Genomic DNA, 14,288 nt, shown 5'->3' on the forward strand with positions numbered 1-14,288 from the left:
CTACAGTTGTTCATCCAGTTCTCTGAAGGGAGTTATTTGCTTGTTAAGTACACGATACTTAACAGAGTTATATGAAGAAGATAGGTCTCTGCCCCACGGAGTTTACACATCAAATCAGTGTTTAGTGTTTCCATTGCAGAAGAGGCGGCATCTTTTTCAAAGGACCACATACTTTAAAAAGTATTTCATTTAAGCCAGAAACCCTTCCTGCTTACTAAGACTCTTAAGTAAGTCTCGCAGAATTCTTCATGACTTACTCCCAAGCAAGTTAACATGAGACTGCAGCCTTTGATCCATTTAGACAGAGGTAGATTTAGGGGAATGTGACTGGTTTGATTGCACTCAGCACAGGGGACATTGCAAGTATGATGCAGAATGGAGTGCAGGAGGCAGAGGGGCGGCGAATTTTGGCATTGCACAGGGGCTCTGCTGAAATTTGAGGCCAGTTAGATCAACAGGCCTGAAGTGCTTAAACGCTGCCTGTATTTTCCAGGGCAGCCTGCTGTCTTTTTCTAGGCAGGAACATTTGGATCCTTAAGTAAGAACATAATCACTATAGAAACTGCAGCAGAAACTCTGACTTATACACAGTGCCATTCTAGGAGAAAATGCTAGCTTAGGGAGATACAAAAATAAAGCCCCTATTAAAAGAGGATAATATTTGAAAGGAAACACCCGTTATTTGGGGGCTTTTGATATGTCAGTTCCTCTGTTCCTATGAAGGCATCGTACGTACATACAATCTGCAACATCTGCATGAATCATTGTGGGCCATCATTCTGCTTCTGAAAGGGAGCTTTCTTCTCCCCACTCCTTTTTTACTACCTCAATCCACACATAAAAAAAAATATTTATTCTGACTAAAATATTGATGTATTCTAGCCATTTTGAAGTTCAGTGGTGGACAGATCCTTGTGTGCCAGTCGGCGGTTTGAATCCCCGCGACGGAGTGAGCTCCCGTTGCTCAGTCCCTGCTCCTGCCAACCTAGCAGTTCGAAAGCACATCAAAGTGCAAGTAGATAAATAGGTACTACCCCGGATGGGAAGGTAAACATCGTTTCCGTGCGCTGCTCTGGTTCACCAGAAGCAGCTTAGTCATGCTGGCCACATGACCCGGAAGTTGTACGCCGGTTCCCTCGGCCAATAAAGCGAGATGAGTGCCACAACCCCAGAGTCAGCCACGACTGGACCAAATGGTCAGGGGTCCCTTTATCTTTACCTTTAGGCCACCTTTTGACTCCTCCATTTCGAGATAAGCCCAGCAACTGTGAAGGACAAGGAGGTCTCAAGCACCCTAAGAGATAACCAACACAGTTTAACCTAACTGTTAACATGCACGTATTAAAATGGGCCAAACCTTGGTTACAGCTCCTGGTTTGTTTGAAGAGTGCTGAACCACAAACCCAGGTTCAGACAACATGCCCTTTGTTTCTGGATGTAGGCATCCAGCTCATTCTTTTATTAATTGCCCCACACAGGTGAGCTATATCAATGAAAACATTGTGGTGGTGCAGGAGAAGGGTGGATACACGTGCCTCTGACCCATGAAGTGAATAACTGGCAGGGTAAATGTATGTCCCGGTCCTAGTTCCTTGCAGAGTGATTATTTTCATTTCAATCTCTTTGCTTTAGTTCTATTTGTCATATATTTTTGTGCTGACTTCAGATTAGTAATTTGATTGTCAGTGGACTGGGGCTTCTCACGGGCTTTTTCATTTCAAAAAGAACATTAACTTTAAACATTTTGAATAGCTTTCAAATCTCCCAGGAGCAGTATTGTTCTCGGCACAGAGGATTCATTTACTTTGTTGTGGAGTTAAAACCTCCCTGTAACTGACAGTCCTAAGAAATTTCTGTGATCTTGCCAAGTTAGCCTGGTGGAACTACATTAAGCACTCCTGTCAATTGCCTTGTCTATAGATGTTCTCCTTTAACGGCCATTTTGCACAATATAAAATAGCAAGCTCGGGTTGGCTGAGTGTCAGATGTTCACTTGAAAAGAAGCCAGAGCCAATTCTGACTTCTCAATGAGCATACCTATGTGGTCTGAGTGGGTGGGTGCATGTGCTTGTTGCATTCATACTTTAGATAGACTTAAAACTTAGATGTACACCTACAATAAAATCACAGGTGAGGTCTACCTTCAACATTCTTCGCAATCTTGGGGTACACACCTGTAACCAAATACTCCTGGCAGTCTCAGTATAATTGCTTGATGCTCAAATGACAACAAGCAATGTAAGTAGTTGATAGGCACAAACACCACCCAGAATACAGAGCAACATTTGATTTAACCGGAGAAATGCTTTATGCATTTGAGGCAAACTGAACAGCTGTCTGCATTCAAAGGAATTAGTTGTATTAAATGTTCACATGGATTACGTGTGCTTTGAATATAGGGTGCATTTTGAAAAGGCTTCTTTGGTGCTTATACATTAAGTCTGGCAACCTAGTAATTGATTAATCAAATAGATGCATTAAATGAATGGACGGCATCCACGTAAATATGTCTGTTGCTAACTATCTTAGTTCATTTATACGAGAGTGGGCAAAAGCTACCACTTACCCTTGCAAGGAGAGATTGTATTTAGAATTTTATTTTCATTCCAACGTTACTTAGTCATTATTGAATCATAGAATTTTAAAGCTTGAAGGGACCGTGAGGTTCATTCAGTCCAGCCCCCTGCAATGCAATAATTTTTTTGCCAAATGTGGGGCTTGAACCCACAGCCCTGAGATTAAGAGTCTTTTGCCCTACCGACTGAGCTACTGTTTTAGCTCAAGAGTTGCAGACCTTTCGCCCTTGCTCAATCCTCCAGGGGCTGCATAGCAGCAGTGGGTGTGGCCACCCCAAACTTATACAGTGGACGCTCGGGTTGCGAGCGTGATCCGTGCGGGAGGCAGGTTCACAGCCCACAGCGTTCGCAACCAACAGTGCTGCTTCTGCGCATGCGCGAGCGCGAGTGCCAAAACCGGGAAGTATCCAGTTCCAGTACTTCTGGGTTCGGCGCGGTACACAACCCAAAAACGCACAACCTGAAGCATCTGTAACCCGAGATATAACTGTACACCCACAGACACATAGCCCTCCCTCATCTGATATATGTCGTTTAGCTAAAGAGAGGGCTATGCCCCACCCTGCTCATGAAATGATTGATCTGATGACTGGGAAAGGGGTGATTTGCATCAGGGTGGTTGCTGGACTGAGAGGTTTACAGTTCTTCACCCACCCCAGTGCATAATTTTATTAACTTTTTATCATTCCTCCAGCAATCTTTCCCTCCTGCCCTGCTAATCAAAACTTAAAATCCCCAGTTGCTTTGGCATTTCCTCTTAGGGAGCATGCAATGACCGTTTGATCATTTATGCTGTCTTTTGGGGCACCTTTTTCAGCCCATCTTTTTGAGATGGGGTGACCAGAATCTTGCGCGGTATTCATAATAGCTCTGTATAATAATAGTTGAAAACCCAGAAGCTCAGGTCCGCAGCAAGTATTGAAAGCTGCAGTCTTGTGCTGGTGTGTATGTATATAGCTCTCAAATAAAAAACTTTAATTCTCTGTTTGTCACCCGCAGAGCATAACTGCGGTTCAAATTCTGAAAAGGTTCAGCCATGGGTGTGATCTTCCCATACATCAGGTTCCTTTGGGAGAAACTCTATTCCACTTTCAGTAATCCACATGCAGAGACTGGCCCTGGATGTGGAACAAGCAGGTCTCTTGTTGCTTTGCTGACATTTCTTCTTTCGCTGAAATTCTTTGTAGGGCCAGAAAGTACATGACTAGTCTAAGTGAGAACACATGCACACACACACACTCTTAAAAAATCCCTGTGTTTCACAATTTGTGTTGACATTATGGGGACACACAGTTACCACTTTGTTCAGTATCTTGCATCATCTAGGAACATGAATGTGGAGGGACTGCTTACCAGCATGAGAACAGTGGGAGGGAAAACCGTTTTTAAGAAGAGAGAGCAAAAGTTCAGGTCATCTGAAAAGGAACAAGGTAGAACTTTATAATGAGCATAGAAAAAGACATGATTAATGAAACCAAAGAATCAAAGAAAAAAAAGCACGTAAAAGGAAAATGGGGGGGAATGTGATAATGGGGTGCTTAGTACTAAAAGACAGCGCTGGTGTAGCGGGGATGTTAGGAACCTGATGGAATAGTGAGAATCAGTGGGACAACAGCTCTTTATGAAGATTAATTCTATAGAAAGGACCGGGAATAGTGTGTTGAGACGGGTCTTGCTATAAATATCAATTACAGATAGGTAGCCGTGTTGGTCTGCCATAGTCAAAACAAAAAAAACTTTTCCTTCCAGTAGCACCTTAAAGACCAACTAAGTTAGTTCTTGGTATGAGCTTTCGTGTGCATGCACACTTCTTCAGATACTGACTTCTGGCCCTTCAGGTATCTGAAGAAGTGTGCATGCACACGAAAGCTCATACCAAGAACTAACTTAGTTGGTCTTTAAGGTGCTATAAATATCAAGTAGAACATAAATTTTAGATACCGAAATTGGCTCTCTTTGCCGGTCATCTCTTAGCAACTTTCATGGAAGACTTAGAGGCCACACCAGTCAGGAGTCTAGACAAAAACTTGTTTGTATCTCTCCATCACAGAACAGCAATAGGATATCAGATACCACTAAGTAAAGTGCTACCTAGTGATTAAATTATATAATGACACTATCCATGTTGCTAGCCAAAAACACAACTCAAATGTCTGGTAAAGTATTTGAATAGTAAACTGTGCCATGCAGATTATTCACAATGAGAAAATCCCTGCCAGTGTGTTTGATTTGTGTGTAGACTACAAAATCCTTCATTTCACATATATTGGTTTACCTTGTTGCAGACTTGGAGCTTGCGGGGGGTGGGTTGCACATGCAAATAAGTGTCTTAAATCACCCCATCTAGCCTATTGGTTGGAAGCGGCTTACAGGACACATCAAGAATACAATGGCATCAAGCAAACAATTAAGCAATATGAGAGCACAAAACTTGAAACTTCCTTTTGGCTCAAGGGATTTTGGTTCCTGCACTGGAGTAGCAAAAGCTGCCACCTTTGCTCAAGCTACAAAACTTGAAGGACTGCTCAAGTTATCTTGCCAGCTGGGGCACGAATTCCTATAAGTACCTCTCCCTGGCGGTAAAAGTACATTAAATTAAATAGCCATCAATTTGCCGCTGCCCTTACATGACACTCCAAAATCAGCTGTCTAAGTTAGCTGCCTCAATCTGCCTAATGGTAGGGTTGGCCCCAACTGGGGAAGCATCCCTGTTTGTGGAGAGAGACAGTATTTATCAATGTAATATTTCAAGAGAATACCCATGAAATGTACTTTCCCAGACTGTGTTCAGATTTTGCTAGGGGTTTTTAAGCAGAAGTTGGCAGGCCATCTGTCAGGGATGCTTTAGTTGAGATTCCTGCATTGCGGGGGGTTGGACTAGATGACCCCCATGTGCCCCTTCCAACTCTGCAATTCTGTGATTCTATGTGCCCATGTGAAGATGGTAATGCTGAAACAATGGTTTCGGTATTGCTATTTGTACAGAAATGTGCATAAAGAGCTCATCAACCTCTTTGTATCATCTCATCCAGGTCATCCCACTGATTATTATGTGACTATTCTCCTTGCAGATTAAGATAGGCTGGTGATAGCCAAGACTGGCAAACATATGTTAGCTGCTTTTAAATTAGGACCACAGTGCTTCTTTCTGAGTTTTAAAGCGTACATAATTTTTGATTTACTTTTGCAATTTGATCTGCTTAGCTATAGCTATATGTGTTTGTGTTTTGCACACAAATTGCAATGGCTGGTGGCTAGGGCCAGGTGGTAAGATCCACAGGGGCAGAAGATCCCAATATAGGATCTTTATTCCACTTTGTTCTCCTCCTTGTTCCCTGATGGTGATGGGGGCATTTTGTTGTTTGCCTCAGGTGCCAAAATATCTTGAGCCAGCCCTGTTGGTGGTTGATGTAAATAAACGTGCAATCCTTGAAAAATCCAGCTACCCATGGAAGTCCGCCAAGCCTCAACTGGCCAGCCCTCTTGCCCAAATGCTCACAGACACTGCTCAAATGTTTGTGTCCAAAGAACGAGGCAGAAATAGCTCAGTTAAGTGTTAAGCAAGGTGTGAAATCCTGTGGACATTGCTTTGGGGGACTATCTCCTATAACTAGGGAATTTTTTAGACATACGTTCCCAGAAAAGAAGAATCATTAATCCTTAGTAAATAGTTTCCTGGTTCATGCCGCTCAGCTTTTAACTAAAACAAATGTTTAAGTAAGCCACGTTATGTAATGTCTCTTCCTTGGCTCAGTTCAAAGCCTAAAGCAGCCTTTTTCACTCTTGGGTCCTCAGATGTTGCTAGACTACAACTCTCATCATCCCTAGCCAGCAAGTGATCAGGGATAATGAGAGTTGTAGTCCAACAATATTTGGGGACCCAAGGCTGGCCTACGGTAATGAATAAATCAGATTAGATTTATAACGAGCAAGTTACCCTTGCCTTAACTGTGTTTATGTGCTCCAAAGAACGCATGAGGGTGCAAAGTTCGTATGGGGTGCGTGTGCAGTTGTCCCCTCCACAGTATCTCCATGCACACGGACACACCAATGCCCCTTTCACTCTCTGCCCACTACACAAATGTGTGAAGGGAAATGCTAAGGACGTCCAGCTGATTTTGGTAGAATTCATCTTGAGGCCTTGGGAAAAGGAATGGAACATTGCAGGGGGTTGGACTAGATGACCCCTGTGGTCCCTTACAACTGCACAATTCTGTTCCTTAAAAAAGAAAAGTATGCTGGTGCCCGGAGTCTCTTCTGTAATAAGCCCTTCTGCTTAACTTGTAGCTTCTAAATTAAAAATCAGATTAATTCTGGCCCCAAACATTTGATTTTGATTTCCATGTATTGTGAGTGGGGTTAAACTATTGTGGTCAGTTTACTAGCACACTGAGCTTCAGTCTCTCTCGGGATAAAAGAACAGGGCACACGTCACAAGAAGCACCTTCAGGTGTGCAGGAGGGGTGGCTACGCTTTTTGCCTTGAGGACTGAATCCACTTAGGGTCACAAACCAGTGAACCACTAAACATACACAGGCACAGAGCCTCTCCCTCCCCCACCAGCTGATCCATGAAGATCAACAGAAGAGGGGAGTTATGTACCCTTCCCCACTCCTCAGACAATCTATTCTGATGGAGAAGGAACAATTCACATCCTAGTCAAGACATGGGACTGCATTTCTCTTCCCTCTGCCGTGCTGTGTCTGCTTTAAGGCTCTGATTGGTTAAACACCTCACTGGCCCATTTCACACATAACACTAAGCCATAGTTTAGGAAACCAAGGTTTAACATTATGCATGAACCCACCCCAACAGTTTAACTGTGGTTTCAGCTCACTCATTAACCAAGATTTGGACTTGTTTTCTAAACCTTGGTTTAGCATTTTGTAGAAATCTGGATTTTATCACTGCAAATGAAAATAGGTGGGTGGGGGGAATCAAAGTGCTCCGAATAATCAGCTGTTTCACTGGTGCTTTTAACTGTTTTGTGACATGATCAACCCAAGCTTCAAGTGATCATTTGTCAGGCACCTCAGCTTTAACTATGGTTTATTAACTGTGATTAACTTCACCCATGGTTTAGTGTTACGTTGGAACCAGACCATTCAGAATAAGCACTGCTCTGAAACTACCAGACGCTGTAGGTTAGCCTTCCTCAACCAGGCACCCTACAAATGTTTTGGGGGGCAGCTCCCATCAGCCTCAGCTTGGATAGCCAATAGTTGGGGATGGTGGGAGAAATATTCCAAAACACCTGGAAGGCCACAGATTGGAGAAGTCTGCCCTAGACACATTTTCAGAGCAACTCCTGTCTGTCTGTCCCAATGGCATTAGTCTGCCACCCCGATTGTGTAACTCTGGATTTATTGTCTCTGAGATGAGTTCTGCTTCTGTGCCAATAAAAAAAAGCCTACATTGCACTGCATTGAGAAATCTTCAGGTAAATCCACATTTGTTTCCTCGTGCTTTTGGGTCTGTGGCTGTCAGGAGATTTTTGCAATGCTTGTTGATTTTGAAAGATCGAACTGTTCTTAAACAAAAAAACTTTACCAGAAGGACCTCCTTTGAGCAATCAGTTTGCTCAGCCCCCACATTGCTCAATCAGCAGGTTATTTTAAATATAAAATGACCGCTGTGTGATGGAAACCTTATTCTCAGTGAACCTCCATCCAGAGCATCAGCTATATCAGAGTAAGTTGGGAATTGTAATCTCATGGTATTTTCGTTTTTCTGCTGTTTTGATCAGGAATTGTAGGTTTCTAATAAGCATCCTAGCTGAAATTTCCTTTCAGTAAGGAATTGCTCAGTTTTATAAATGAGGTAGAGTGCATGATCTATGTAGTATCTATTTTATTTAGTGCCCTGTGAAACGGCACCTATTATTTTTAGTTTGACTGGTCCTACATACACTAATAGATTGAAGACGCCTTGCAAACCATGGTTTGGGTACGTACTATGCATTCAAACCAGACTGTGCAACTATGGCTTGAAGACAGGTTGCAAACCATGATATGTTCAAGTGTTATAGATGCACTGAGCAAACCGTGGTTATGTAACTTTTCTTACCTCTCCAAACTCTCCTTCTAAGGAGCCAAGCTGGTCTTCCTGATGTATCCTTATACACAACCTTAGAGAGTGGGGGAGGCTCAGCCTGATAAGTTAACCCCCTATTTTCATAATGTATCTGGTTAAACCAAGTTTAAGGCAGCAAACGATAATTATTGCTAACCCTGGTTAAGTATTATGTCTGCACTGTCATTGTTTCTGCCATGTTGGACAGATTAATACAAATAATCACAATGTGAATAGTTTTCCAGGTTTGGCTTGTACATTTTGAATTAGAAATTTGCATGCTTTGCAGAGTCATCCTTTTTGTACACTGCCTGGAAGTAAGTCCATTGTGTCCAGTGGGGTTTCCTCCAAGTAAGTGTGCAGAGGATTGCATTTTTCGTGTTGTTGACATCTCTTGATTGTTTTGATGTTGGGCAGTCTGCCAATATTTAACCTTACAAACTGTCAGCTGTCAAATATTAATTACCCTTGGATGTGATCTATTGAATGCAGTAAGATACTATTTAATGCTGTTGAATGTTCTTAAAAATAGTGCCTGCTACAAAGGGAACATTGGCAAATACTATACACCAGTGGTATGTTCTACAGCAACAAGGTAGCACTGTAGTGAACAAACTTGAAAGACCTAGGTTCAAATCTCCACTCACTCATGAAATGCATGATATTAAGTCCAGTTGCTAATTCTCAGGCCAATTTACACATCTCTAGATTGTTGTGAAGATAAAATGGCATAAAACAAATCCCAGGCACATCATTCTGATGGAAGGTCTGGATTGCAAAAGTGGTAAAGATGGATTTGATACACTTGTGGTGGTGGTGTTTTTAAGTCACAATCATTATTTTATTATTACCACCTGCAGCAGCAACATCCCATACTTTTAAAAAGAGCACACAGAGAGAGATATAAAAATATGACAAAACTGCAATGTTTTGAACACTGAGATACTAAAAAAGCAGAAAAGGCCTTGGAGCACATAGAGCACAACTACACAAAATTCAAGCACTATTTAATCCCATTGGTTTCAAAGGAGGGGTAATTTTGTGCTTCACTTGCTTCTGTTGTGATCAGTGAGGATTTAATAGTGCTTAGCTTTGGATTGATTGTGCTTAAATTATGTGAACACTAAAAGTTAGACTCTAAAGTTGACTATTAGCCCTAGTCAGCACAGCTAAGCATCCAGGCCTGGCTAAAAGCATTTGTACTCATCTCTATTAATCACTGTTATGTTATTTATACACTGCCTGTGTAACTGGTTTGCCCCAGCCACTCTGGGCAGCTCGCAACAAAATATTAAAAGCACAATAATATATCAACCATTAAAAATTTCCCTTCAGATGTCTTCTCAAAGTCAAATAGTTGTTTATCTGATGGGAAGGGCGTTCCACAGGGCGGGCACCACTACCGAGAAGCCCCTCTGCCTGGTTCCCTGTAACCTCACTTCTTGCAGTAAGGGAATCACCAGAAGGGCCTCAGAAGTGGACCTCAGTGTCCAGGCTGGACGTTGGAGGTGGAGATGTTCCTTCAGGTCTACACTAAAGTGAAGCAGCAAGTGTTTTGCAACAGGTTTGGAGAATGAATGGATGTTTAGAAACCCTTTAAAACAAAACAAAAAATACTATTTGTGGAGCAGCATAATACTCTCTACTGTAGCTGCAGACCAAATTCAAGGTCAAGAACACAGGACAATAATCAAATGGAAACTTGGTAGGCTGCTACTGCCACCTTACGTCATCAGGGACACCAGCTCACACTCTCACTGTCTGTCTCTCTCTCTCTCTCTTTTTATATATTTCAGACAGTCTGAAAGATGCGTCTGTTTCTAGCATTCAGTGTTCTTCTTCTGGGAACATCTTTGACCAGCTCACATCCAACCCCAGACGAAGATTTGAACAAAAGTACGTTTGTATAATAAGCACGTGGATCAGACATAGCTCAGGGGTACAACACAGGCTTTCGAGGCAAAAACTTTGGTTCTTGACATCTCCAATCAAAAAGGGATCTTAGGCAGTAGAGATGGCAAAGACTTCTGCCTGAGATCTAGTTCTCAAAGGCTGCTGGTGGGGTGGTTAACCTGTGTTTGGACTGTACCATCTCAGAAACAGTAGAATGGGACTCAGGTGTTGATCTACTATTAAAAAAATGAACAAATCACACCACACAGAAGCCAACAAATCAAGGCTGGGCCTTGCCTTATAGCTTTCTGTGTGCAAGGAATGTTTCTTTTTGGATAAGCACTCAGATGTGTGGGACCTTACCTAAAGTGGGACAATCCAGAAATAAGGTTAACTAGCACTTACTGTTCATAAGAGTTAGACCAGAGCCACTGTCAGTTAACATAGCTAATACACGAAATGGGGCAATTGTCTGGTTTTGCGTAAGCCAGATCCATATATTCTTTAGACATATGTTGAACTTAGGGGATCCAATTGAAGAATGAAAAGTGTATATTCAGAGTTTTAAAAGTAAATGCCATACCCAAAGAGAATAGGTATAATGCATGCATAATAGCTAATGGGATTTCTTCAGATGGATAGAAATCCTTTGAAAGAAAAGATAGCAAGCCCAAGGAATATTAAATGTTCCTGGATATTTGTCTTGGAGAGTTAAGTCCCAGTGAAAGTGATACTGTTTTTCCTTTCAGGAGTACACGGTTTGGAAGAAACTGTGAACCATTTGAAAATAAAATTGGACGCACTAGACAATGCTTTCTATACAGTCCATAAAGGTAAGACAGCTGGAAGTATGTTATTTCCCTCAAACCATTCCCAGAATCCTAGATTCTTTTCAATGTGGATTTCCATTAAGTGGTCCACTTTAGAATTACACTCAGTATGTTATGTTTGCTGCCAAGTTTTTAAGATTTTTTTTTTTTAAGTATTTAGGATTTGGGAGTTATCACAATATTGAAATGTTGATAAAAATAATTCCTGGTCTTGGCTAGTGATGTTCACACTTTGATGAGGAAACAAGTGTCCCAAGGTACAATGTCTATGCTGCGGAAACATTGTGTCCAGACGTCCCTATTTTCCAGGACAGTCCCAGATTTACAGAAGCCATTCAGCTTTCTGATTAGATTCCAGAATGTTCCGCTTTTCCTTAGAATGTCCCTATTTCATTGGAGAAATGTTGGGAGGTATGTGTGTCTTGCCAGAGATTCTGGGTTATGCTCTCGGGTTTGAATGGGTCAGAGACTGTCAACATAGTGCCCTCCAGGTGTTGATAGACTAGGGCTCCCATCAGCCCCAGCCAGCGTAGCCAGTGGTCAGGAATTATGGGAGAAATTTAATAACTAAAAATAAACAGCATCTGAAGGAGACACCAATGGCAATCCCTAGACTGTGGCTCAATGCATAGCTCTTCACAAAGTGAGAATGTCCTCCCCCAGGCACCTAAACTCTCCTGCAGCTACAGATTGAGTGCTTAACCAATGCTTCCTCAGCAATCTTGCCTGCCATTACTGAGTTCCTGTTCATTTCCAACGTAACACAGGATTCCGTGTTTACAAATTGCTGAAAATAGACTCATAGCATATTAGAACATTGCTAGTTTTAATTTTTGAGTTTGACCAAACGGTGGGAGGCAGTGGAAGACAGGAGTGCCTGGCGTGCTCTGGTCCATGGGGTCACGAAGAGTCGGACATGACTAAACGACTAAACAACAACAACAGTTTTAATTTTTAACCTCCTACTCTTTAAATAAGGTGCATTGCCCTTTGCTTCTCCATTGCCGTCCTCCACATCTGATCTCAGATCGTAAGCTCCTGGGGTCTTTCACTTAAGTTGCTCCATAGTGCATCGTGAATATTGGGGTCTATATCAACCAACTTGTAGCAGCAGAGCATTTGAAATTATTGGAATGATTGTCTCCTGTATTTCCAGCTCGCAGTTTTGGAACTGGCAGTGAAAGGTTATACACCACAAATCTTGGTGAAGGGGACTTCGAAACGCTCAGGGCCACCTGTCTCGCCGCTGGCGGTCATGTTCCTTCTCCGAAGAAGGAGGCTGAGACCAACGCTTTGCAGAGTGTGTTGAAGAGGCATGAGAAATCGGCCTATGTTACAGGCCACAATTCTGACGCATACACAAACTGGGCATCTGGGGAACCAAGCAACTCTGATGGAACTAAGAACTGTACAAAAGCTGCCAAAGATGGAAAGTGGCACTCTACATCATGCGAAGAGAAGCTCCTCACTGTTTGTGAATTTTCCTTTATCCCCTAAATTCAGAATCAGTCTGGTGTTAATTGGAAAGAGTGGTGGACAAGGAGGACCTGGGTTCAAAGTCTCACCCTCTGGGTGACTCTCAGCCTAACCTACCTTGCTGTGCTGTGAGGATAACATTGGGAAGCCCCCATGTATACTTCCTTGAGCTTCTTGGAGGAAGGATGGGAAGTAAATGATTGTGATAAATAAATAAAAGGCACTGCTTGAGCTTCTCTGGTACGCTTGATATGTGTTTTGTCGGTCATGTATGAAGCTTATGCCTAGGAAAAATAAACCTACTCCATATTACCCACCCCAGTTTCTGTTAAGCCAGGCCAGCAAGGTGAACCTACCTACCTAAGTCACACATTCTGAAACAATACATGAACTAAAATGCAAACATATTTTGAAACTCACACTTTCTCTTCCCGGTCAAAACCAGACTTCCTTAGCGTATATACTTAACAGCACTCATGTTGCATCAGTTAGTCGTTTTTCCCAGAGTCATCATGCTTCAAAGTGTCATCAACCACCCATTTGTTCATTTTATACTTACCAACCACTCCTCCAAGAAAACACAATCAAAGCAGGTACAATTAAAATATATAAAGGCAACCAACTCATACTAATCAGTAGGCACTTTTGCATCTTATTCTGAACATTGTCTCCAAAGGCTGTGTGTGTTGTATACAATAATTTCTTAAAGAGTGTCAAGCATGCCATTCAGGGGTGCCAACTTGGATAAAATATGGGGGGGCAGGTAAGGCCCACCCCACATAACTGATTACATGACACAGCACACACATTCCATTTGAATAGCAATGCATATCAACTTTTTTTGGGGGGGGTCTGGCCCACTCAAATATTTTATGGGGGAGTGAAGGGACCTCAGCCCCTAGGAGTTGGCTCCTATGATGCCATTTTTTGAACTGCATATCAGCTTTGGAAAACATTTGCTTCAGCTTCTTACTTACCAATTACAGCCGTACCTTGGTTGCAAAACGCCTTGGAACTCGTACGTTTCGAATCCTGAACAATCGAAAACCGGAAGTGAGTGTTTTCGAAAGCCGAACATCCGGTGCAGCTTCTGATTGGCTGCAGGTTGTTCCTGCAGCCAATCAGAAGCCGCGTCTTGGTTTCGAACAGTTCCAGAAGTCGAACGGACTTCCCGAACGCATTCTGTTCGAGAACCAAGGTACGAATGTATATTTATTTCAGCACAAAGACTTCCAACAAACCAAAAGAAAACCCCAAAGCACTGCTCTCCTTTCAGTTTTGTGACATGTTTGAAGGAGATATAAGCAATACGCTGTTTGCTATTTTATTACCCTTATTTGAAGTGGTATCTCCCATGGAGAAAACCTTACGGCGTGTGAAAAATCACCTACAACCATTTTCTGAATCAGAGTACAACATATCAAGAAACACATCCTATTTC

The 14,288-nt window shown here is 42.3% G+C and overlaps 1 protein-coding gene across 1 annotated transcript; it reads left to right on the forward strand.

The window, feature by feature from the left end:
- The first annotated feature begins 8,148 nt into the window (after positions 1-8,148).
- On the forward strand, positions 8,149-13,079 carry LOC128413778 (phospholipase A2 inhibitor alpha-like protein). Its single transcript, XM_053388199.1, has 4 exons — positions 8,149-8,267; positions 10,445-10,544; positions 11,291-11,374; positions 12,528-13,079. Exons 2-4 carry the CDS (start codon positions 10,457-10,459, stop codon positions 12,866-12,868), a joined length of 513 nt encoding a protein of 170 aa, XP_053244174.1. The 5' UTR covers positions 8,149-8,267; positions 10,445-10,456; the 3' UTR covers positions 12,869-13,079.
- The last annotated feature ends 1,209 nt before the right edge of the window (positions 13,080-14,288 follow it).

This window comes from Podarcis raffonei, chromosome 5, assembly GCF_027172205.1.
Source record: "Podarcis raffonei isolate rPodRaf1 chromosome 5, rPodRaf1.pri, whole genome shotgun sequence".
Lineage (NCBI taxonomy): Eukaryota > Metazoa > Chordata > Lepidosauria > Squamata > Lacertidae > Podarcis > Podarcis raffonei.